The following is a 27,836-nucleotide window of genomic DNA, read 5'->3' on the forward strand; positions in this document are numbered from 1 at the left end:
CAGTGAAATGCTTTGATGGAGTTACATTGTTTAAGCGTTGTTGGTTCCAGGGATTAAAGTCTGGGAGTCTCCAAAAGTTGAAAGTGGGTGGGAAAAGTGATCAGAATTTTAGTATGAGATCTGTTCAATTACTGGAATATTAGTATTTTGAGTTGACCGAGCGTCCTTATGTAGAGTGTTTAATCAATGCCACTAGTTTATCCAATCATATTTCACATATAAGGCAGCATGACGTATATTTCAAATATCATTTCCATCATGGCAAATGCACGGCTACTGTTGACCTACCTCCCATGCAATTTGCTAATGCAGCATCGTATTTATTAAAGTTAAATTAAAGTTAAAATATAATGTCACGGATTAGTCCTGTGCAGATCCAGTATTATTTGTTATCTTATTGGTAAAGTTTAATTTAGTAAAGTAATAATAAAGTTTAATAAAGTACAATTTAGCCCTGTACTGTTCCTAAATGTGTGCAACAAATACTGTAAAAATGTTCTAATTCCATTTACAATTTAGTGTCTACTATATACTCAATCCGCGTCTTTGTCGTTTCTGTTTCCTGTATAACCCATGTCACTGTGACAACAATTTGATCCCACTGTAACCAGTCAGTGGTGCACAGAGACTGTCAGTGCCTTCCTTGTCATTTTGTATTTACACGCTGCATGAGGTCGACGTTTCTGTAATCAATCGCCCTGCCCATCCTGCTCTAGTCTTACGTATGAACCCAGATGCTACTTACACCGTAGAGAGTAGCTATATATAACAAGAGCCGCACACAATGCATGACAGTCCTCATCATACAGCAGGACATGGCGGACACAATGACAGCACCTCGAGCGTCTGAAGAAGAGAACTCAGAGATCCAGATAGAAATTAGACAAAAAACGTTTCTTTACCCAGTGGATAAATCGCCTCCCATCATCTTTCTACCGGTGCATGGATTACAGGTAGGTCATATCTGTTTTCAGCTTAGCCGAATCACAGAGAACATACAAAGGTAAAACTAACAGTGGAAACACTGTTGTGTCAACCTCTGATAAGTCGATGTCTCGGTATGATTTCTAGGTCCCGGCAAAATCCCACATTATTTATCATTATTTGAAACATTTTAACTCGATACGAATGTCTCACAAAATTACCCTTTTAACTCGATACGAATGTCTCGCAAAATTACCCTTTTAACTCGATACGAATGTCTCGCAAAATTACCCTTTTAACTCGATACGAATGTCTCACAAAATTACCCTTTTAACTCGATACGAATGTCTCGCAAAATTACCCTTTTAACTCGATACGAATGTCTCGCAAAATTACCCTTTTAATTCGATGTTTGTACGTAAAGTTGATATTCACCTTTTTCGGACAAGTATCCACCTGAACGGTGACTGTCTCCACACACATCATGCGGCATGAATCAAAGGTAGCTGTGTGGAAAGCTAATTGAGGCAAATCGAGCTGTAGCAGTAACTTGTTTACCTAATTAGGATGCAGACCCAGTTTCAACTTAACACTCCTGACAACGGAATAAAAAAATAGTGAGAATCTCATCAGGGACTTGTGTCAACACATGACAAACAATTGATCGTCCAGTTGTTGCTGTACTGCCGACTGAGAAATGTGGATTAGGAGTCAATTGTATGTATGAAACGCTGAATATCAGTGACATCAGTCATAACGGTAAGCAAGTCCTCCTTCTACCTACACCTGCCTCTAGTAGCACTTTTCAAAACAAAGTATATGCACACATGTCTGTTCTCTGACCACCCAGAACAGGGCATTTGTTGGAAGAATTCAAACAAAATCGACATGACATTATCTAGAAATCCCAGCGACAAGATAATGATTTGCTGGTCAGTAATATAACACTAACATTACTGCAATTACCCCTGTACACAAGCACAATTTACCTCCTTTATTCAGACCCCACTTAACTATTTATTTTACTTACTCAAACGGCTTGTGTCCGGAGGTGAGTATTATTTAAGAAAATGGCCAGACTGATTATGACAATAATAATATCGGATTTACTGAAGTACTGTTACTCTGTATCACTCAAATATACACAACTGAAAATAGGATATGTCGAAATAACCCACTTCGATTCTATTGCGCGTTTAGTGGGGTGCGTAAGAGGTTAGTGCTCCAGAGGAGCAAGTTTTACTTACTCGTAAGATCGGTCAAAAAATACGAATAGCTGCTGCTGAAAACAACAGGTTAGACTTTAGATGGCAATTAGGTCGTTCCGCCAGGTATGGCGACAGACCATAGACTCAGCTGGCATGATATGCATGCGCTGCCCACAGGCACATGGGGTCATCTCAAAGATATTGTATGCTTTTGCATCTGTGTTGACTATATCTCATCTATTGATTAACCTTTTTAAGTGACTTCCATGAAATCTATGTTAATATATGTAAAAGAGTATGATACCTGATACCCACAGAAAAACATCGTATTAAGTGTCTCAAAATATATGAGGCATGGCCACCCACAGATTGACAGAACTGGATATTATTTGTAAATTGTTATGACACGCCGTGTACTTCCCCAACCGATTATGATATCGTAGATGATATCTCTATCCCCCAGCCGAACCAAATACCGTCTGCGACACCCGTCCTGGCTTTGCTTTTGAGACGATCCCTCCTACCTCTTTCTTTTTACAGTGGCAGTGACTCCATCGAAGTACATCATGAAAGTTAATACTTTACAGCTATAGTTTATAATAACACGTCACAATTTAATTCTGGACTCACAAAAGTCCAGAAACTCTCAGCACTGTGACCACTCTCTCACAAGGGATTTCGCAAAATTAAACAGGCAGCTGTTATGTATATGTGCTAAGGATGAAAAAATGAAAAAATTTTTTTTCGAAAACTCAAAATTTAAACTCGCTCGCCCATGGGCGTGCCCATGGGCGAACAGTGGTCAGTGGGTAGGCCCATGGGCAGGCCCATGGGCGAAAGTGTTTAATTTCATCCAGAATAAATGTTTTGGAGGTTGTAAATGAATGAAAAATGTTAATAAGTATCATGACACACATGTCAGCTTGTTGTGACTTGACTCTGCTAACTGACAGCGATTTTAAAAAAACTCGCCCATGGGTGAAAAACATATTGGCCCATGGACGAGAATAATTAATTACATTGAAACTACATGTTTTTTTCCAGGCTTTGCAGTTTTTCAATAAATGAACGTGTATTTATTATTGTCTTGACACGAAATTAAGCTTAGTTTGACTTAATTCGGCTAATTAAGAGTGATTTTTCAAAAAGTCTCGCCCATGGGCGAAAACCATTTGGCCATGGGTGAGAATATTTACTTTTACTCAAAATACACCTTTTCCCATGTTTTGGAGGTTGTGAATGGATGAAAGTATGTTCATAAGCATCATGTCACAAAATTCAACTCATTTTGAATTAATTCCGTTAATTTAGAGCTATTTAACAAAATCTCACCCATGGGCGAAAAACAGTTTGGCCCATGGGCGAGAATATTTCCTTTTACCCCAAACACATCTTTTCCAATATTTGGAGGATGTAAATGAATGAAAGTACATTTATGAGTATCATGGCGGAAATTTCAACTCATTTTGACTTAATTCCTCTAAATGAGAGCAATTTTGAAAACTCTCGCCCATGGGAGAAAGACAGTTTGGCCCATGGGCGAGAATATTTGCCTTCACTCAAAATACATCTTTTCCTATGGCTTGGAGGTGTAAATGAATTAGGATATATTTATGAGTATCATGGCACAAAATCCAACTCATTATGACTTAATTCTGCTAATTGAGACCGATTTTCAAAAACATCTCGCCCATGGGCGAAAAACATTGGGCCCATGAGTGACAATATTTCCTTTTCACTCCAAATACATCTTTTCTAATGTTTTGGAGGATGTAAATGAATGAAAGTGCCATTATGAGTATCATGACACAAAATTCAACTGATTTTGACTTACTTTTGCGAGTCCAGGAAGATTTTTTAAAAATATGCCAGAATAATTACTTTTACTCAAAATACATCGTTTCCTGTGTTTTGGAGGTTGTAAATGAATGAGGATATATTTGTAAGTATCATGGCACAAAATGCAACTCATTTTGACTTAATTCTGCTAATTTGTAGCAAGTACAAGAATCTGGACTTCCACTTAAATGTTCATAGTTTTTTTTTATTGTCTTGGGGGTTGTAAATTTATAATGAAAGTCTGTTTATAAGTATCACGACCACAAAAATGAAATCATTCCGGTCTTAATTCGACTAATCTCGCTCGTGGACGAAAATATTTTCGTTTGCTCGTTTTCTTTATTTTGCAAACATGTGGTTTAAAAATAGATGAAATTCTAATGAAAATTCAGTTTAATTTCGTGAGTTTAGTTTATGCAATATCCCAGGAATATGGCGGCGGTTTCTAGATAATCGAGTTTGGATCAGACAATCCAGTGATCAACAACATGAGCATCGACCTGCACAATTGGGTACTGATGACATGTGTCAACCAAGTCAGCGAGCCTGACCACCCCATCCCGTTAGTCGCCTCTTAGAACACGCATGGTCGCCTTTTATGGCAAGCATGGGTTGTTGAAGCCCTCTTCTACTCCAGATCTTCACGGGTCCCGAACACAGAGCTTTACTTCCAGCAACATATACAGTACACTTAGAATACTAAGCCTTGAGATTCTTTTGAATTTAGGTATTCTATAAATATAACAAACCTATATCAATCAACCTATATCAATGAAGTTGAAGTTATTTGTGAAAGCCCTAATCAAGAGTGACCAAACTCCAGTGACTATGCTGGGACACATTAATAAACGGTGTTGTGAGATCTTTAAACTGTATTGAAATATGTCTCGCCAATTCCACTGACATTCGCCAAATGTACCTACCTAGTAGTTTTAAGTGTACCTACCCAGTTTAGCATGTTTCGTTTTAATAGTGTGGTCTCCATTTTTAGTAATTCCCGTTTGCCAGTCCCGGCTTTTCTTCGTCCGAGGTTTTATGGGGTATTCTCCTATTTGTCAGACCAGAAATTATCTACAACAGGGGTAGGTCACTCGCTTGTTTTCTTTACTATTTGTACTAATTAGTATGCGCCTCCTCATGCTCCAATGCACACAGTGACCTGATTCGTCTCCATCGCAACTTAGGCTGCGTTTAACAGTACTTCAGCCAGTTTACTGTATCAGTCGAAATCTTACAATGAATGAATGAATGAATGAATGAAGAGCAAGAAGTATATGTGAATGAATGAAAGAAATGATAAAAGAAAGAAGTACATATGTGAATGAATGAAAGAATAAAAACATGCTAAAGAACGCAAAACTATCGTTAGATCACGTGTGTTAACATCAGCTTGTTATTGTCTCCCTGGTCAGACGTAACAATTGTCAGACAGGCTAAAACAACAAACTATCTGGTTGACTGCACAGCTGCCTGTTGACGTAGTATACCCACATCACCTACTTTTCCTGCGTAACCTTCATCTATATCACCATCCTTAATATACTGAGCAGAGAGCACAGAAGGCCGTATAGCTGTAACCACTGAACCGTGGCGTCTCTCTGCTCCCAAGTTCCCAAGTGGGGGTGTCCTTCTCTACCTCTTCCATTAATCTTTAAAACATCTAACAAGCTCAACGCATGCATGTTTTTACTCAAATGTGATGTTATACATATCATAAGAGTATTTTTTATGTATTATTCAGTTGATAAATTATTATTTCATGATACATATATGTATAATGTTTTGCTTTGATTCTTTAACTACCCACATTATGACATTGAGACCATTCTGATTTATCGAGTAAAATACGATTGTATAGTTTTTAGTTTGAATCTTGGCATATTTTACCGGTTTGCCACTTTTGCACTCTGCCCTTTTAAAGGGGGCGTGCATATTTTGGTGGGTTGTAGTATTCCATCTATTCATTTGGAGTTATTAATTTATTTGTTTTTGTTTTGTTTCGTTTTGTTTTTACTGCTAGTGGGCCTGTTAGTCTGCTTTGATAACTGTAAATTTATTCTGACGTTTGACGAGCGGAACATGAAGTGTTGTTATCATGTATGTTATGTAATTATATTATTGGTATGGAGCGGCATTGATATGTATGTTTATGCTTGCCAATCCAGTCCCGATTACTTGAGGAGATTAGTTTAAACTATAGATTACCGTATCCATACTATTAATGTGTAATCATTATATCGGGCTATGAGGAATACGTAATGTAATCAAGATTGACTTTGCGTTTACTTTTCTATTTTTTAAATAAATTTTCACTATTTTTGCTACACTCGAAAAGATTTACTTTGGCTTTCGTGATTGTGGTCTCTAAGTATTTTAGAAATTATGTTGTTGAGACAACTAGAACTGTTGATCTGCAGTCTTTCAAAGTTCATTTTCACGAGATATATTCTCCCTTTTTACCAGTTCTCAAAATGAACATATAGCTGTTTACACAAAGGTATCTTCCCGTACAATAAGTAGGACATAGCATAGGAGCGCATTTGCCATAACTGAAGTTGTTAATATGATCCTGAAAACTGTCACTTTCAACATTCACCTTGCAAGCAATTTTATCAAGAAACTAAATAACTCATTACTAATGGAAGGAGTGAACTGAAAGCCCATTTTATTAACTGAAGTCTCTGATTGAACTCGCTAACATCGATTCACTTACATTCTGGTACACGTGTCTTATTTCGTTTCCTGGGGACACACATTTTACTTTTTTTAAAGAAAATCCGTGTCTAATCCCATAAAACAACACCGTTGTCACTACACCAAACGATTTTGACCTGTAAGATATCCCTTTCTTGATAACGAGTTTAACAGCTACGCCGAAATGCTACTTACCTTATAAGAAGTTGTATATCCATAGAACTTTCGTGTTTTTTTTCCAAATGATCATGACCTGAACAGATATTACTTTGTCAGAGACTTCATGAGTGATTTTCAAGTTCTAATCCACACACTGATTTCCACTTTTTCATCATTTTGACTTTTATCTCAGTTTGTTGAGTATCTCAGCATAACTCGCAAAGACAATGGAAACAGAGCGGAACGATGACGCTTTCTGTTTCTTCCGCGTTCACTTACGTAATTTCCGCAAAGCGCCTACGACAATTTGCACCGAAAGTCATGTCTCGTCCGCTGGTTTGTTTATTGGAGTAAAACAGCTGCCGCTTTCAAGTGTATTTTACTTGTCATATACAAAATTCATCCATGGATCACATTAGGTCATTAGGGGACACCGGCTTTGAAATGAACAGGTGTTCGTGAGTGTATATGGATGAAAAAGACTGATTGCACAAGACGCACAGCCAAATATCTCACATTCAAAGGAAATCTCGAATTGATTGTTTTATAAGGCGTCGAGCTGACCAGTTGGTTTTGGTGTTGTGTATAAACCTCCTTTGCAAGAACTTTGTCAAGCATACCTGCTTTGTCCTTTTGCAAGACCTGCACATATTAGTGTTTGAAAGACATTGACATTTATGTGCATGTGCTCTGGAAAACCTTGTCCGGCACGATATTCCTTCCAATTTAGTTATTGTGTGCATGCTGCATTTCAATTCTGGAAATGTGCTTAAAACATATTTTGATTCTCAAAGAACGTGGTTCGTTTAGCAAGTAAAATATTGCTTTGATTAACACTTCACCAGTACTATACAATATTACAGAATACACAAAACCGGATACACAAACACGACAAATTATAGCATTGTGATTAGGGGTATATGGGGTTATAGGAGTCCCTTTTTATCCACCGAGACAAGTCCTACACGCCCTGGTGGGGTGTGGATTCAGTGGAGGGGGTAACGGAGGAGATGACCAAGACTACTCCATACGCTATCATGGTCTTCCTTACTGCTTCGGTGGACGGAAAAGAACGTATTCACTGAGAAAACCAGAAAATAGTTGAATCCGTCCACGATTTTATCATAAAACACAAAGCTTGATTTTTAATTTTTTAACAGGAAACTAATTAACATTTCAAAAACCTTCTCACAAATGTTCAGTGTTTCTACAAAGAGCTAGTCAGACACAACAAAAAATAACTCTATTTTTCATGTTTACTTATATGATAGTTGTATGTTATGTAATGATAGGTATGCATATGTTATTATATGATAGTTCATATGGATGACGACACATGCTTCATTTATATTTTGTATTATATGCTGTATGGGTGAGGTACTGTAAAGCTTGTTCACCAGTCCCAATCAGAGTTCCAAAACACACAAATATACAACAACATGGAGATGTGTGGAGAAAATAGAGACATATGGAGAACAGCAATGTCATAACTGAACAGAAATCATTCCCTCTATTGGTGAAGGCCGTGTGGGATTAGTTAAACAAAGAAATCTAGTCGACCATGTCTCCTAATCCTCTTACTCCTTAAACAAACGACTTGCCTGGCCTGTCTAAAATTGAACTGAATTTTTTGTAAATTCGATGTTTCGGGTATTACGTGAGGAGATAAGCAGGTGTCAACACTATGGCGTTCGACGTTCCGGACGTGAAGGAAAACCAAATACGTTATAAAGTACAGTAATGTGGTCACTATGAGCGAGGCAGACGGTCTGATGAGCACAGCTCATTACGGAAATCTCTTGTCTTTGGAGCTGCTCGTTGAGACGCTGAAGCCTTCTGTCAAGTTCTTCTTTATTCTTTATTGTGGCCACTGTGTCACAATATGCTGTTTACAATGCTCACAGACCCTCGATTCACGATGACGCCAACTTTCTCGACTACTGTTCGTGCGACGACTATCTTTCAGGAATTGGTTCCACAGCTCATTCTTTCACCGATGTCTTTGTGTATGTGTTTTAGCTCGTTAATTAGCGTAGAGACGAGTCTTCTGCTATTCTCGGGCACAAGTTCTCCAAGGCAGTCGACGCTCCGGGTGTCATTAGAACAGTGTTGAGCACTGTCACACGCCACTGCTTTTCGACAGTCCTGTTGTGTATTTGATAAAACAATCGACAATCCGGGTGTGAACCAAAAGAGGATACCACCATTCTCATCGGTGGATGAAATGGGATGAAGAAAACCCGCATACTCTTCATCACATTGCTACACCGTATTTACCATAACGAATGTTTAAATATCACTTTATGTAAATAGAGCATCAAAACAAGCTGGAACCATGTATTATATTAAGATGGTACTAACTATACTCGATTCGAACCACTGCTTTACAGTTCACTGACTGCCGTGGATGCAGGCTTTTCCCACGTGGCGGGGTAAAACTTAATGATGTATTCTCCCTCGCAAGGCCCCGTGAACCAATCAGAAATGGACATTCTTAAATGGGGTAGGAGAAATGTGCCCTGTAGTTCTTATGAACCTTGATCTTTCAGGTACATTTCATCAGTTGTGTACAAATACTGGTCTAGAATAATGTTTCAAACACTTTAATACGTATTGATGCAGGGGCTCTATATATGTTCTTGTTTACGTCCGGCTCGTCAAACGTCAGAATAAATTTACAGGTACCAAAGCAGACTCACTCGCTGGGCCACTAGCAATAAAAAAACCCAAACAAAGCAAAAACAGAAAAATCAATTAATTTAAACAAATAGATGGAATACTAGAAACCACCTAAATATTAGCATGCATGCATCATTTTATAAAGATAGAGCGCTAAAGTGGCAAGATTCAAACTCAAAACTATTCAATCGTATTTTACTCGATAAATCAAAATGGTCTCAATATCATAATGTGGGTAGTTACAGAATCAAATCAAAATATTTTACATGTTTATGTACGATTTATTTAGCAAAGCCAGAAAAATCCCCGACAAACACGGCCGCTTCTCCTCAATATGTGGGTTTGTGAGAGTGAGAGTACTCCCTACAAGGCTCACTCCCATTAGTTAACAAGGCGTCCTCCCATTTTATGTATTTTTAACACGATAGGTACGGAAAATTAATTAGGCGATGTGGGTATGTCATGACTGGTTGATTTCTCAGGATTAGGTGAATTGGGTATGGTAGAGTCGATATACTATGATCATAGGGGATTTAGCAACCATGTTGGAGTGAAGGAATGACAAAACTCTGTGATAGATTAATGAGTGTCTTTTTTAAGCATTATGAAAATGGTAATGGTAAATTAACACAAGATGCCCTAAACCTGCCCAGCGTGTCATATATATATATATAAAATAATTTATCAACTGAATAATACATAAAAATACTCTTATGATTATGTATAACATCACAATTTAATAAAAAGATGCATGCGTTGAGCTTGTTAGATGTTTTAAGATTAATGGAAGAGGTAGAGAAGGACACCCCCACTTGGGAACTTGGGAGCAGAGAGACGCCACGGTTCAGTGGTTACATCTATACGGCCTTCTGTGCTCTCTGCTCAATATATTAAGGGTGGTGATGTAGATGAAGGTTAAGGAAAAGTAGGTGATGTGGGTATACTACGTCAACAGGCAGCTGTGCAGTCAACCAGATAGTTTGTTGTTTTAACCTGTCTGACAATTGTTACGTCTGACCAGGGAGACAATAACAAGCTGATGTTAACACATGTGATCTAACGATAGTTTTGCGTTCTTTTGGAAGGGATGGCCGTGGTGTATCATTTATTCTTTCATTCATTCACGTATGTACTTCTTTCTTTTATTATATCTTTCTCATTCATTCACATATGTACTTATTTCTTTTATCATTTCTTTCATTCATTCACATATACTTCATTCATTCATTCATTCATTCATTGTAAGATTTCGACTGATACAGTAAACTGGCTGAAGTACTGTTAAACGCAGCCTAAGTTGCGCATACTAATTAGTACAAATAGTAAAGAAAACAAGCGAGTGACCTACCCCTGTTGTAGATAATTTCTGGTCTGACAAATAGGAGAATACCCCATAAAACCTCGGACGAAGAAAAGCCGGGACTGGCAAACGGGAATTACTAAAATGGAGACCACACTATTAAAACGAAACATGCTAAACTGGGTAGGTACACTTAAAACTGCTAGGTAGATACATTTGGCGGATGTGAGTGGAATTGGCGAGACATATTTCAATACAGTTTAAAGATCTCACAACACCGTTTATTAATGTGTCCCAGCATAGTCACTGGAGTTTGGTCACTCTTGATTAGGGCTTTCACAAATAACTTCAACTTCATAGATATAGGTTGAATACCTAAATTCAAAAGAATCTCAAGGCTTAGTATTCTAAGTGTACTGTATATGTTGCTGGAAGTAAAGAGCTTCAACAGCCCATGCTTGCCATAAAAGACGACTATGCTTGTCGTAAGAGGAACGGAATCGGGTGGTCAGGCTCGCTGACTTGGTTGACACATGTCATCAGTTCCCAATTGTGCAGGTCGATGCTCATGCTGTTGATCACTGGATTGTCTGATCCAAACTCGATTATCTAGAAACCGCCGCCATATTGCTGGGATATTACTGAGTGCGACATAAAACTAAACTCACTAAATTAAACTGAATTGTCATTAGAATTTCATCTATTTTTAAACCACATGTTTGCAAAATAAAGAAAACGAGCAAACGAAAATATTTTCGTCCACGAGCGAGATTAGTCGAATTTAGACCGGAATGATTTCATTTTTTTTGGTCATGATACTTATAAACACACTTTCATTCATATATTTACAACCCCCAAGACAATAAAAAAAAACTATGAACATTTAAGTGGAAGTCCAGATTCTTGTACTTGTTACAAATTAGCAGAATTAAGTCAAAATGAGTTGAATTTTGTGCCATGATACTTACAAATGTATCCTCATTTATTTACAACCTCCAAAACACAGGAAAAGATGTATTTTGAGTAAAAGTAATTATTCTGGCATATTTTTAAAAATCTTCCTGGACTCGCAAAAGTAAGTCAAAATCAGTTGAATTTTGTGTCATGATACTCATAATGGCACTTTCATTCATTTACATCCTCCAAAACATTAGAAAAGATGTATTTGGAGTGAAAAGGAAATATTTTCGCACATTGGCCCCAATGTTTTTCGCCCATGGGCGAGATGTTTTTTGAAAATCGGTCTCAATTAGCGGAATTAAGCCATAATGAGTTGGATTTTGTGCCATGATATTTACAAATATATCCTCATTCATTTACAACCTCCAAACCACAGGAAAAGATGTATTTTGAGTGAAGGCAAATATTCTCGCCCATGGGCCAAACTGTCTTTCTCCCATGGGCGAGAGTTTTCAAAATTGCTCTCATTGAGTTGAAATTTCCGTCATGATACTCATAAATGTACTTTCGTTCATTTACATCCTCCAAATATTGGAAAAGATGTGTTTGGGGTAAAAGGAAATATTCTCGCCCATGGGCCAAACTGTTTTTCGCCCATGGGTGAGATTTTGTTAAATAGCTCTAAATTAACGGAATTAATTCAAAATGAGTTGAATTTTGTGACATGATGCTTATGAACATACTTTCATCCATTCACAACCTTCAAAACATGGGAAAAGGTGTATTTTGAGTAAAAGTAAATATTCTCACCCATGGGCCAAATGGTTTTCGCCCATGGGCGAGACTTTTTGAAAAATCACTCTTAATTAGCCGAATTAAGTCAAACTAAGCTTAATTTCGTGTCAAGACAATAATAAATACACGTTCATTTATTGAAAAACTGCAAAGCCTGGAAAAAACATGTAGTTTCAATGAAATTAATTATTCTCGTCCATGGGCCAATATGTTTTTCACCCATGGGCTAGTTTTTTTAAAATCGCTGTCAGTTAGCAGAGTCAAGTCACAACAAGCTGACATTTGTGTCATGATACTTATTAACATTTTTCATTCATTTACAACCTCCAAAACATTTATTCTGGATGAAATTAAACACTTTCGCCCATGGGCCTGCCCATGGGCCTACCCACTGACCACTGTTCGCCCATGGGCGTGCCCATGGGCGAGCGAGTTTAAATTTTGAGTTTTCGAAAATTTTTTTTTTTATTTTCTCATCCTTAGCACATATACATAACAGCTGCCTGTTTAATTTTGCGAAATCCCTTGTGAGAGAGTGGCCACAGTGCTGAGAGTTTCTGGACTTTTGTGAGTCCAGAATTAAATTGTGACGTGTTTAATGTATATAGTGTAATTTAAAATGGGCATTTAACAAGTGCCCTTCACAATAGAATGTCATTGCACATTAATTTGCATAAAACCACGGTGTGTTCCAAGTAAGTCGTCTTGGCATTTAACATGTGCCCTTCACAATAGAATGTCATTGCACATTAATTTTTGCATAAAGCCACGGTGTGTTCCCAGTAAGTCGCCTTGGACTTCGACTGATATCTGCATTGTTTATTTCTTCACTAACCCCCCCTAAGTAAAGTCCTTTTCGACGTTTCCTAAGTTCCTACCATTTGAACTGTAGTTAGGCCGAACTTATTTTAACAGATATTTCACACTTTCGCATATCAACTACATAAACTGTAGAGGTAAAGGTGGAAGAACTGTACTATTCCGACTGTACTACAGGTCGTCTACCTTTGCCCTTTATGACAACAAATGTGAAGGCTATTCACCTGGAAGACGGGGATGACTTACAAAACCTAAATACTGGTGTGTCAAACACAAATGAATGCTTTGAGTAGTCACGTCGGCAATGACATACTGTCGCCTCCGAATATAATATGACAGTCAGATTTGACTTTATGCAGCTAATACCATGTTAAAAAACTGAGACATTTGATACGACTGCTTTAATGTTTGATAAAGGCACAATGTCTGCTCACATGCATGGCCTTTCTAGAGTAATGTAAACCCAAGGCCTGGTTTGTTGTTTGCTCAGAACTGACCCCAGATACGTCGAGGACAACTCTTGGTGTCCTTAATGCTATTCAGTTATCCATTCGTGTAATGTTCACCCTTTACCTGCCATTTAATACAATGACATCTGATGGGCAATCGAGGTTGCATATTTTCTTTCATTCAACTTTATTTTGTTCTCTCTCATCACACTTTGTTTTGTTTTTTTCTCTTTAATAACCTAACATGTTTCGATGTTTCTGAAATGTTGTTAGACTGGTGTATTTCATAGTAAGTCGAAATACGATCGTTTATGTGAGAGATATCCGTTTTATAATATGGCCACGGCTACATTTTCTAGGCATAAGGCCACTAGAATGAAATAACTGAGAATGGTGTATGATTATAAGTGTCCTTTAGCAGACCCTTTCCCAGATTTTAATCTAATAAAGGTATGGTAAGTGAGATACAAATATCATCACGTGTTTGTTTACATCGTTATCAACGATCCAGTGCCGTTGAGGATAGTTGAGAGAAAGGAAATGAGAATGTAAAGTTAGTGCTGTTCCGCTTGTTCAGAAGTACATAGTTTGGGTTTGCATTTGTACAGTAAACCAAATATAATGTTGTCTTGTATCAGACACGATTATGACTCAATTTTGCCATCAGTCGGTCCAGACTTTAATACATCACTCGCGTGTATAATTTGAACGTTACATAGATCAAATAGCACAGATTCACTATTTATTACGTGTACGTTCTTCCTTGCAATTCTACTTCAAGGCTGTGTATTGTGCTGTCTCAGGCGTCCTATCTGTTCTGTTTCAGGAAGCCATTGTTAGTATTTCCGGTGCATTGGGCAGTACAGTCCTTCTCGCCAATCAGATCGGAGCTGGTCATTTAATGGATGTGAGGTCCCAGATTCTGAATCTGTTCCTTTTCACAAGTGGCATTGCCAGTTTATTGCAGATGTGCATAGGATGTCGGTATGTTGAGCTCACAAGAAATGGCTAAATAACAGTGAATATTTGTAAATTTCACCTTCTTAAGCTTTAGTGTGTCAACGAGTGGATGTACAGTCGACTGGGATTTTAGCTCATAATTAAGATGAAGTGTATGTTGACGAAGGCGAAGGCATAGTTGAGCTCGGACATATTTAGTTGGCTAGTAACATAAAAGACATGACATAAACACGTTTACATGAATGAGGTGAGTGGAGTCACAGCTCAACCCCAAGGCGTTTCCTACGAGCGTCATTATCGTGATCGCGGTCGTCCTTACACAGTCCTTACACAGACATTACACAGAATGCCGAACTCCTTGACAGTATAGGGATGAACATATATATATATTATAGTAATACACAAGGCAATTTACAATGTCCTTACAGATTAAAGAAAAGCAAACCTTGAAATACAACTATTACCTAATTACAATAACAGCATCCATTAAGAACGCTCGCATGGCAAGTCAACTAAGAAATCCGAATAGGCAATTGTCGGAAAATAAAATGCTTGAAACGATGCACATTTCACTCAAATGAAAGTCAACGCCACCTCCACACACTTTCAATGAAACAATGTTACACGCGGTATTATTTTCTCTTTGTTTTAACTCTCTATATATAACAGAATACACGAAGGTGATATTCTATACTGAGCAAATTAAGTGAGGGATATTGGTATTTTTATGATTGATATCTCGTCAGTGTCTCAACGAAGAAGTAGATCATTATTAATAATTTCAAAATTTACTTATATCCCTAACTCCTTTTGTCTACAAATCACACTTCATTACCTTTCGGTGAAAAGTGAACATCACTGAACACGGCACTACCATTAGACTTGCAGTGCAGGGATGTCATAACATTGTGACGGCATCAAATTTATGACGTCATACCATTGTGAATAATGTAATTGATGACATCACTGCATTGTAAAATTCTGTAGACCATATCTCCACATTTTTGAATGATAATGATTCACAAGGAGGGCTTTAATATTTGGGAGATGTTACCAAACTTCGGCGAATTCAGATATGTGTATGCAATCTCTGGTTGTTACGGTGTTTGGGTTGAGATTTTGTTAGTTCAGTAACACGACCCTTGTGTTGCAGATTACCAGTCATTCATGGTCCCAATTCGTCATATCTCATCGCAATAGCTGCCATCCTCAGTGCCCCCAAATGGAGTGATGGTAGGTAGAGAAAGACTACATACAGACATTTGTCGTCATTTATAACTCGAAATATAGGTTAAAAGAGTTGGAATTTCTGTTCGATAAGTCAAAACAAAGCCAGTTGGAGCAGTTAAAATTGAGCTGCAGGTGTATCGACGACCTGATATCCTCAAATAGCCCCAGGGTGGTCATTTCCTTGCACTTCCAGTAAAGGTCTGGATTAGAATTGTCGAAAGAGGCGACTAACAGGATCGGGTAGTCAGGCTCGCAGACTTGATTGACTTGGTCATCTTTTTCCATTTGCTCAGAACAATGCTGATGATTCACTAGACTATTTCCAGACTGCTGAGTATATTGCGGCGTTAAACAACGAACACAGGACACCTTCCCCGATGTACACAATTGTAGTTGAGTAAAGGAGACCCGTGAAGAAAATTCGACACACCTGTTTCATAAGTAAGATCTATGCATACAGATTACAAGATACTCTCCGCAAAACTGTATGTCGTGAAGGAAGAATTTATGGTAACGTTTTCCTTTGGGTCTGGAATTTCACTATATTTGAACATACCTTTCACTCACAGTCTCACTCATCTGATGGTGCCGGTGAGTTAAATAAGTGTTTCAACTGGTAATGTCGTCCAACACAATACCTCACCTTACTATGTACGTTCTACGATCGTGGTAACTAGTCATATCTTTGAATGCATGAGGAAAACAGATTCATCAGTGTTACCTGCTTGTGAATAACACTACGTTTCGGAGTGTATGCTTGTGACTTCCATCAGTTGAAGAGTAGGAAAAGAAGTGTACGTAAAAGGAAATAGAGGAAACTGAGAGAATACATCGTAATGATATATCCGGTGACATTTGGAATATAAACGTAACAGCAAAAGGAAGTATACCAAAAGTTAGCATTTCCCAAAATATGTTATAAAAATTAGTGTGCGTACAGGCTACAATCACCAGAGATAAGTCACGGCTATCGTCAGTTATCAATAGCGGAATGCCGACGTAAGAGAGCCATAGGTATCGACATACGTCAACGATGCTAGAACCTACGACCGCACCTATGTACCCGTCTCTAGACTGCTGCAACTTAGAGGCATAGGACCTGACACAGGACAGACCCCGAAGTGGCAGACCGCGAGTAACAACACCAGCTGAACACCGGCATATGAGGATGTTACACCCGAGAAAAGTTTCCTGACGTTAACGTCATCAGTGGCGTATTCCCTTGATCACCGTGTTAGTTGATAATCACTGCGTCAGTTGATACATGGTGGCTAGATGTCTTCGTGCAGGAGGTATCAGAGGCCTACACAGGAACGGTGTTAGCTCCTCAACACAGACGTCTGACATTGCGTTGGGACGTCGTTATTGTTTGTCGTTGGCAGCGACGAGTGGCCAGTACATTATCCAGACATGTCGCCGATTGAGCACATGTGGAACAGAGGCGTGCGGAAACGTCCACCACTGAATAGACAGCAACTTAGACAAGCAACCCACTGGAAAAGGCGTCGCATACCACGTGACATTGTCCGACGTCTAGCGTTTTCGGTTAGAAGGGGGCTATGTGCCTGTATTGTATACTTTCTTTTGCCGGTCAGTTTATAATTTTTTATAGAATAAAGGAAAAAAACCCAACAACAATGCATCAGAGAGGGGTCGGGTGATCCTAGGGCACAGCCATCATCAGCTCATGAACTTTGCCCCTACTCCCACGAAACGTTGCCTAATCGAACCCACCAAGAACTGTCCAGAGAATACCTAGACTCCCAAACACTGCAGCCTTCTTCATTACCCAAAGTGTCAGAAGAGCTGTGCTCTTGGTGAAGAGCCTGGGAACTCTCCGGATCTGCACCAAGAGATCTGCACCAAGAGATCAGGAGGTACCAAACCAAAAGCACAGAGAACAATAGGGAGTCTGACGACCGTGTACCTGGAAAGCAATTAAGACATTTCAAAGTCGAGGTCCGCATATTTAGAATGCTTTTCCTGAATCTTGCCAATCACGTTGTTGTCAAAAGGGACTTTCAATAAAATAGATTCATGGACTTTGTCGGAAAAGACAAGATCAAGTTGGATGAATTTCTTCTGAGGCTATACATGGCCCTCAATTTCAAATTTAAGAGCAGCCGATTTCATCCAAATGAACAAGTCGGTTGGATTGCTTTCTGTTCCACACACTGCATGCTGCATGCACACTGCATGCACATTCTGGTCAGGTGGTCAAAATTCTGGATGTCTTGTTTGACGCTACTCCAAAGGAATAGGAAAGGACTGGCACTGCAGAAGTATTGGTGGCTTTGACTTTGTTTCGAGCATTTGGCTCAGAGCTCCATTATTATATAATAGGACATCTGTATAGCGCATATGTTCACGCAACTAGTGCTTCCTCAAAACGTTGATAGTATGTCCTTTGAGTATACAATTTTTGCTGCCACTACTTGCACCGAAGTTATTGTGGCGTTCTCATCCTAACAAGGTACCTATTCATAACTGGACAGACTGGGACACATAGTCACACTACTTCGTCTAAGTTCACTAAAAGTTGCTGTACCTTCAACTAGGTGTTTGCACTTATTCATGTGGCCACCATCTGGTTTGCATTTTTAGTGCACAGGGTACAAATACCGAAACGGCGACTGTGTCAAATGAAGATGGCAAGGGAGGAGCAGTCTCAACGCAGCACTGATGGTTTACTCCCACTTTGCCCACCTTTGAAAATGGGCTGTGGTAAAACAACAGTGAGATTAGGGTATAGTCAGTATCAGACTAGTGGGTAATGGTATATTGCATAGTCTGCTTACTCTTAATTCATAAACTGGTATGTAACTAGCAAGTGAAGGTCCCGGGGTAGAATAGGCCTTCAGCAACCCATGCTTGCCATAAAAGGTGACTATGCTTGTCGTAAGGGGCGTCTAACGGGATCGGGTGGTCAGACTCGCTGACTTGGTTGCGACATGTCATCGGTTCCCAATTGCGCAGATCGATGCTCATGTTTATTGATCACTGGATTGTCTGGTCCAGATTCGATTATTTACAGACCGCCGCCATATAACTGGAATATTGCTGAGTGTGGCGTAAAACTAAACTCACTCACTCACTCAGCAATAACTCAGAAAGACATCGGTGTAATGAGTTTGAAATCATAATTTATTTATATGCATCTTAAGTATCTGGAATCACCAGTGTTATGGTTAATAATTTGCCGTGACAAAAGAAATGCAGAGACAACAAAATATACCCCAGACAAATCTAAACTTTTCAGCAATATGTATTCAGCAAACAACAGCAAGATACAAAGGTGCACAATAGAGGCTTCAAGTACAATGCATCGGAGTCAAATCTAAAGTAATGGGTCACAAATATAATGTAAACTCACCAAAGTTTTGACTTGATAGTGAGTAACAGTTATACTGAATTTAACACGGCGAGCGGTCAGGCAGCGGTTATGTAGGGTGAACTTTGAAGCAGTTTAGAGTACTTCAGCTAATCTCTGTGTGTGTCTATCGTCAACACGACAACCAGTCTTTATATGCAAAGTCACTCATTCGTGAACATTCGAACACTTTGCGACCATCGCCATCCAGTTGGAATCTTAGTGTAGTCTCCCGGAAGTACCCACAACTAACCAAAACACTTACTAAAGGGGAGGTAACTCTAAAGTGCTACCTTACAGTCTGCTGCCAAACTACGTAAAGCACTGATCATTTAAGATACGAAATGTGACCCATAGTAATTATCACTCAAAACTTTTTTGTGACCCAAATAATAATTATCACTTCATCAATAATACATTTTACAGAGGATGCACTCTCGTGACACCAGTTACATGAGAGACGCAATCATGGTATTGCAGGAGAGATTTTCTTCTATGCTGGAGATCATCACGTAGGAACCGATCCAGGTGACATTAATTCGGGTAGAAGCAACTAAAAAGTCGGAAAAGCTTAGCGTTACTAAGACTTACTTCGCTCACCAACAAATGTTGCTCACCAACTTATTTTCACAGATATACCTTGAAAGAAACTATAACTAACCCCCTATTGTTCTCCGGGAGACTGCATTTTGTTGTTTTAAGAAAGTGGGCACTGTTGTGGTCCAATGGGATTAAAATGTTGTTACAGTCACGTGGGTTATACAGAAAACAGGAACGAAAACCTCTTTCATTACACTCAGTCCAATACTCACATCAAAAACCGAAACAATCCTGAATGACCAGTGGACAAGTGATATAAATAATTCATCCAAAGATCAATATTAGGTTATTTAAAACTTACCTTCACTTGACAAATACTTACTGCTATCAGAAAATATATGGAAACCTATTCTATATTTTGAAACATATAACGATAAATTGCCAATAGAAAGTGGGAGATGGACGAAGCTCGCAAGAAAGGAAAGACTTTGTAACTTTTGTAACTAACAAGTAAGTTCGGATGAATTCATTCCATTATATCTTTAGATATTCACATTTTAACCAAGAACGCACCACTCACCTAGAACATGGTGTTTGTTCCTTCCCTAGTCTCTCATATAAAAAACGGATGTCAAGTTCTAAGACTTCAACAATCAAATACTTATCAAAATTTATCAATGTACATGGTATAGTTTTCAGTAATCAGTGTGTACATTTCCTGTCACATTCTCGCATAGTTTGTATATTTTACATCCCGTTTTATGTTCTGGTTCCATATTGAGTAATAAACTCTGAGAGAAGACAAAAATGCCATCATTAAGTCATTTATGAACAGTAAAGGGCTAAAGTGCAAAATGGAATTATAACAGTATGAATACACTTCATGTACACATTACAGCGAAATTAGCATTTGCCATTCGTGAACACTAAGGCACTAATGGAAATATAATATTTTAAGATAATCAATACATCTTATGTACATCACTGATAACAAATAATTCTGGATTTACACCGGACTAATTATGGACATTTTACTTTAACAACTTTAGCAAATGAGATGCTGCACCAGTAAATCAGCCATTTCAACATAATGTCTTTGATCGTAGAAACACTCGAATTACAATGATTTCTACTGGCATTTCCAAGAAACTGCACCTCCTGTCTTTCTCCTGCTAATTCTTTACATATATCCCCCATACACAGGTATCTAGTGAAGCAACAAGTAGAAAGAAAGTAGCGCTGATGCTGTGTATTTGCCATGATGGTAATGATGTTTTAGAAATACTTCCTTATTATGTGTGATATGATACTGGATTAATTAGTGGCATTGAGTGAATACTAGGTGTTACTAAGTGAACTCACTAAACAATAATGTTCGAGCAGGTGAACAGATCTCATATATACCTTGGTGATTACTTTTCGATCCTGAGTTCATCCTTTCGGTGTCATCCATACTTTAATCCCTTGAAACAAAAACGCTAAATCAACACATCGCATCAAAAGATTTGTGGCCTCAACCCTAGGGGTGGACTTTTCGGTAAGCCACCCTGTACACTAGGGGTTGTGACAAGACTGGCAGAATCTGCACACAAAGTTAACTCGAAAGTTTTACACCCGGTCACAGGTGGACTCGACACCTTAAAGTCGCTGGATCCTTGTTGTCATTACATGCATACCTTTGATTTGTTTTTTTTTACCATCTTCTTCAGAATCTCTGGGCATAGATGAATCTGCCAATGTTACCTCATCTACCAACTGGAAGATCCGAATGAGAGAGGTGCAAGATCATATTTCAATCGTCAAGCTTTAGTTAAGGCGATATCTTTATATTTACATTTGTGTATGTGCGTGTCTTCGCGTGTGCATACATTTACACGAATAAGAACACAAACAACTAAAGCTTAAGTAAACTGTGTCATTCCTGTGTGCAATTAACTTGCCGCAACATAATATACAAATAGAAATAAACTGACTTCCAAAACACAGAATCCACAATTTATGCACTAATTACCATTTATCACACATGAGATCCAGGGGAACCTGATGCTGGCCTCAGGAGTTCAGTTCCTTCTTGGAATCTCGGGAATTCTGGGGTTCCTCCTCCGGTTCATCGGTCCTCTGACAGTAGCTCCAACCGTATTGGTCCTCGGGTTAACGATCTGTCGTTACGTGATGCCGCTGTGTGAACAACACTGGGGAATAGCTAGCTTGTGAGTAGTCCAGTATCCACTTTGTCGGTAGAGGAATACATCGATACATCATGAATACATCAACACTTGACTCTTACGTTCCACTCTTGATACTAATTTTCCACGCTTGATTCTTATGTTCAACACATTAAACTAATGTCCATCACTTGATACCTATGTTCAGCATTTGATGCCTACGCTCAACACTTGGTTCGTATGTTCAACACTTGATTCTTATCTCCAACACCCGATACTTACGTTCAACATTTCTTACTTACATGTCCAAAATTGACAGGTATGTCTAACACTTGAAGCTTGTGGTCAGCACTTGATACTTATGTCCAGCACTTGATTCATATGTCCAGCACTTGATTCTTATTTCCAGAACTTGACACTTATCTTCCACTCTTGATACTTGTGTTCCATACGTATGTCCAACACTTTATTCTTATGTCCAGAATTTGATACTTATCTTCCACTATTGATACTCATGTCCAAAGGCTTGATTGTTATGTTCAGCACTAATTAAGACTGTGTTAGCGTATTTCGAGCATAGTGTAACAACTGTAAACAATAATAAAGTACACACGCTTAAAAGTCAAAGGTATCAAGCACAGTCATTCATGCTAATATCTTATTAAAGTGGAAGTAATAGTCGCTCAGTCACTTTTAACACACCAAATGTCAATGGTTCTGCAGTGTGGTTATCAGAAGCCACATTTACTTAACCAAAACATGTCATACGATACAGTATACAATCATGATGAGTGTCATAATAAACATCTGAATATATCCGATTCCACACTTGATACTTATGTTCAACACTTGATGCTTATAGCTAACACTTGATACTTCTGTTCAACATTAGATAATTCTGGCCAACATTTGATACTTCTGCTCAAGATTTGATGCTTCTATTCAACATTTTATACTTCTGTCCAAGACTTGATACTTATGTTCAACACTTGCGATGTATGTTCCACTCTCGATGCGTATGTTCCACTCTCGATGCGTATGATCAACGCTAGAGACGTATGTCCAACTCTGATTCCTTCACAGATCAAGCGTGCTCGTCTTGGTTTTTTCTATGTTTCTGGCGAAGGTCACTATTCCCTTTCCTAGCTACAACCGGAAGAAGAAATGGCACGTGACTCGTTATCCGCTGTTTCAGTTGAACGCTGTGAGTATAAAGCTTATGGCCAGTGAGGTTAACCCTGCACTCGCTTGAATTTTACTATGTATACATTCTTCAATCATCAGGAATCAATTCTCTCGTAACTGCAGTGAGAGGCTTGTTATATTTTTCGTATCTTTTGGGGATGCATTTCTACTCAATAGCATTTCTTCAAAATAAAAAATGACGTTTGTATATATATGCTGTACAAATGATTAATCCCTTTATCACAGATGTGTTCGTCCAAGCCTTTTCTTCAGTTAGGGTAATAGTTAAACTGTTTCTGTCTTCAGGTGGTTCTGGCCATCGGGCTGTCCTGGTGTTTGTGTCACGTGCTAACAGTCACTGATGTGTTGTCCAGCAACTCAACTGTCCATGGTCACATGGCCAGAACGGACGTCAGAACAAGTGCCCTCTACAATTCTCCATGGTTCTCTTTCCCTCTGCCATGTAAGCTCCGATATGGTACAATCGTTGGTTTTCAGCTGGAATTAAACTGAACTGTCTATATTGAAACATGAAGTCTACTTTACGAAGTCCTTACTACAAGACATACAGAATATATTCGGCTCGTTAATGGATATATTTAGAGCAGCAACACTGCAAATAACTCAAACATGTGTAAATAAAAGAGTGGGCAAGTATAGTGAGGAATTTAGTGAACATGGATGAATGGGTCTGATAACACACGGTGAACCAAAGTATCTAGAAACGGCCTCCAACTAGTATGGACTGCTACGGGCCAGTTTTTATTTGGTGTGTTTGAGAGCACTTTTATTTCAGTTATGTTCTTCTAGACCCCAGAATACGTTTTGAAATATGCCGTGGTAGACCTACGGATGATTTACCAAATTTGACACAGAAGTGACAAAATGATGCAATTCCCTATTTTGATTTGTGACATATGTTCCAGTGTTTTTAAAAGTAAACAACTGACTTGCCTTCGCGCGAAATGCATTTGTTACAAATGTCACTTGTGTAGCAGCAATAACGAAGAGGCAACTTACTCTCTTAAAGATGTTTTAGTTAAAATCTAGGGGGAAAGACATAAGTGATGGAAGTCGCAATCGTAGGAACCGAGGTCTTTAACGGAAAGGATCTTAGAATCAATCCATTTTCAGCAGTGCGAACAAATGACTCTTATATTTTTCAGTTCAGTTCGGAACGCCCACCATAAGCTCCTCGGGTTTCACAGCCATGTTAATCATCACCATAGTTACCATCATCCAGGTCCCAGGCTTTTACTCTGCAACGGCGAGCGTAGTAGAGTTACCTCCCCTTCCGGGACACGCCTTGAATAGAGGGATAGCCGTGGACGGAATAAGCTCTGCAATCAGCGGCATGTTGGGAGGAGTGTATTCAAGCATCTTGTACATACAGAGCCTCGGGGTGGTCACTGTCACTAAGGTCAGTTGAAAAGTGGATTTCACTTTTATGAGACACATTGTGTGTCTGGCAAATGAGTGGTTTGTAGTGTGGGTGCCATTCATGGTAATTGGGCATTGATCCTATTGCAGAATAAAAACAGCTTTGGGAATTTCTGACAGTCATGGTTCTATCTGTCGTTGTTACAGTAATGTGCAGGATTCAAAACCACATCAAGCAAAAATAATAATTACAACTGGCCATTTTGCTTCTTCTATGACATGTACAAGTTTTTTTCTGATCAACAGGTTGCGAGTCGGGGTGTGTTTGTGACAGCGGCCTTGATTCTGATAGTAGGGGGTGTCGTGGGCAAGGTGGGAGCGGTGTTCACAATCATCCCAGACCCTGTAGTGGGCGGGGTCAACTTTGTGACAGTCAGCACCGTGACGGCAGTGGGCGTGTCTATGTTGAAGTCCGTCGAACTGTCTTCCTCCAGAAACCTCTTTATCCTTGGGATGTCTCTCTCTCTGGGTCTCCTCCTGCCAGACTGGATGGTTGCCAACGCCAACGCCATCAATACAGGTATTGATGTCGTTAGGATTATATATCGCACTTGTCACGGTTCAAAGAGGTATTTGATAGGTAAAGAAAAGCCTTTAAAAGAATTAAGGGAGAAGGGCGTGATATGATTTGGGGGATAACGCTGATTACAGAAGCATCACGATGTCCACACATTCCTTTTTGTCCGCTCACTTCAACAAGCGCCGTTTAGAAGTCATGTCCAACCTGGAAACCAAGTGCTATACAAATCATCTATCATTCATTTCATTCATTCATACCTCCGACTACTACAGACTAACTTCTTACACCTTACAGTTATTGAACACAGTCGACTATTCGTTAAATTCCAAGAAAGGCAGTGTCATTCGAAATTATTCACTGGAGTAGTATAAGTGTGGTTTATTGTTTGGAATTTAAAGTGTGTCGAGTTAGTAAATTTTTTTTATCAGTCAAAATAAAACAAATCCCGAAAGTGTTTGAATTAGAGTAAAGTGACTCCAAATGTGCTATAGCTATGTTCATTGGTCATTTGGAACTACCAAACTCCAAGAGACTAAGTATTATTTCCTGAAACTTTATTTTAAATAATCCCAGTGTGTAATGTAGAGTGAAAATTCACCTAAGAGGCAAATTCAGCCCGAAAAAGCTTAGAGGAGTTTACACTACCAACAAATAACCAGTGGGTATAATCGCTACGACTTGCTTGTACAGGGACCCCTTGAGACTTGTTCTGTGTCAGTCTTCCAAGACAGTCATCGGCGATTTAAGGAACAACGGGTAGGGTCTCTTTGAAGGGGTCGGAGTGGTCGTTACAAGGGAGCTTCTTTGAATGCTTTGATCTTGTCTAGATTATTGAGTCAAGGATCCGGAAGAAAATATGTAGCACTCTAACGTGACTTCTTGATTCCGACACACAAGTTCAGACTGAATACTGTTTTCTGGTTTCATGTTTAATTCTGTCAGCTGTTCCATCATATATATTTTCCTGTTGCCAGGCATTGAGGTACTCGATCAAGTGGTGGAGGTACTGCTGGTGACGCCCATGTTCGTAACCTTATTTTTGGGATGCCTCCTGGACAATCTGGCACCAGGTATAATCAGTTCATAGTTCGCAGTCAGCATCATTTCACATTGCAAAAGCCTTATTCAATAGTTAAAATATCGCTGATTTCGGCGCACTGAATACTAAATATTACTAACAGGAGTCTAGTTTGTGTTCAATAAGAGCCTCCCTTTCAGTCTATTGCTGAGACCAAGTATGTATAAGAGAGGCTGAATAAAATATCGTTGTAAACCGTATCTTTTCGTCTAGCAATGAAACGAAGGTGTTCCCAAACAGTTCCTTGTATTAGCAACCATCATTATTACACTAGGTTCATCCTTATGTTCATCCACAAATCATATACTGAATATCGTATATCAGCTGAACGAAAATACCTTACACGACATATTAGCCCAATACTGATTTGGGTCTGTATACACATGGCAACGGCAATAATTACAAGTTACTAATAATCACTAATCAAAATCTACCCCTACAGTGCTAATCACTGTGTGTTTTCATCTAAATGGCGAAAATAATGTGTAGTACTTTCACCACATTTTAATATGGTACTCTAGTTAGATGTGTCATCTTTAATAGTTCACTCATCTGGGGTTTTAATAAACACGGTTACATAAATGCAAAATAGACTCCTTCGGCAATACTTCATAATCACGTGTCATTAAAAATGCCAATGATTTAAGTGCAGTTCTCGGAAAATATATTTTCATTCCAACGACCCAATATAGTGGAAAATACTCACGAGGCGTAGAAGTATTACACCCCTTTATAATGGACGCCCAACTGGACAAAGAACCTTACGTGATGCTAGTCTGTGCAGATTTATGAAGAAAAACAACACGACCTGGACATTGTGGAGGCTGAAACGGATTTACTGATTGTCTGTCAAATGTATCAGTATATCACTCATGAATTCGCTCTTGTCCAAGTGTATATTTAAAGAGCTCCTAAGATAAAAAAGTTAACATAGAAAACGTGACACGCTTCTCTTCCTTTGATGAGTGTGTTTGCTAGTTGTGTATTGGGTTTGTCTATACACATGCACACATTATGCGGATGACTGTATTGGTCTGAACACACACACACACACACACACACACACACACACACACATACATACATACATACATACGTTGATATTGTTACGTCTTGATCCCGATGATAAAACTATGTTTCTGTCACTACTATCAAGCTATCTCATCGCATGTGCGGAATGTATGTTCACTCATCCTTATCTCCCGCAGGAACAAAAGAGGAACGTGGCATGGCGGTACTAAATGAAGAGACAGCATGTGACAACCAAGAGACAACAGATGACCCGTACAGGCTACCATACATCAACACATTCATTGACAAACTTAGATGCTGTTCATATTTCCCTGTGTCTCCCACGTTCAAATAGGCGGTAGTCACGTGTTAGAAGGACAATGGGGAGACCATATAGTAGAATAATGAAATAAACAAATTAAAATTTAACATCACTTGGCCAATGTTTAAGCCACATTAGATAAATGTATACACAAATAGCTAATGTGTAAAATCTGTATAAAATGCTGCTCTGAAAGAACATGAAGAACCAGATTATTAACTTCGTGACAACTAGCTCAGAGACAGTTAT

General features: G+C 38.9%; 1 protein-coding gene across 1 annotated transcript; it reads left to right on the forward strand.

Moving 5' to 3' along the window:
- Nucleotides 1–815: 815 nt before the first annotated feature.
- Nucleotides 816–27,836, forward strand: LOC137265567 (solute carrier family 23 member 2-like). Its single transcript, XM_067800987.1, has 11 exons — nt 816–953; nt 14,593–14,750; nt 15,880–15,959; nt 21,576–21,643; nt 21,895–22,076; nt 23,115–23,235; nt 23,523–23,679; nt 24,383–24,636; nt 24,903–25,176; nt 26,151–26,246; nt 27,463–27,836. The coding sequence occupies exons 1-11, from the start codon at nt 816–818 to the stop codon at nt 27,618–27,620; spliced, it is 1,686 nt and encodes a 561-aa protein (XP_067657088.1). The 3' UTR covers nt 27,621–27,836.

Source organism: Haliotis asinina, chromosome 15 (assembly GCF_037392515.1).
Source record: "Haliotis asinina isolate JCU_RB_2024 chromosome 15, JCU_Hal_asi_v2, whole genome shotgun sequence".
Classification (NCBI taxonomy): Eukaryota; Metazoa; Mollusca; class Gastropoda; order Lepetellida; family Haliotidae; genus Haliotis; species Haliotis asinina.

Excerpts from the sequence above, each read along its gene's own strand:
- LOC137265567 (XM_067800987.1), top strand. The coding sequence starts at position 816 with ATGGCGGACACAATGACAGCACCTCGAGCGTCTGAAGAAGAGAACTCA. Across the intron at positions 954-14,592 it reads TACCGGTGCATGGATTACAG|GAAGCCATTGTTAGTATTTC; the intron begins GTAGGTCATATC and ends GTTCTGTTTCAG. Across the intron at positions 21,644-21,894 it reads GGAAGATCCGAATGAGAGAG|ATCCAGGGGAACCTGATGCT; the intron begins GTGCAAGATCAT and ends ATCACACATGAG.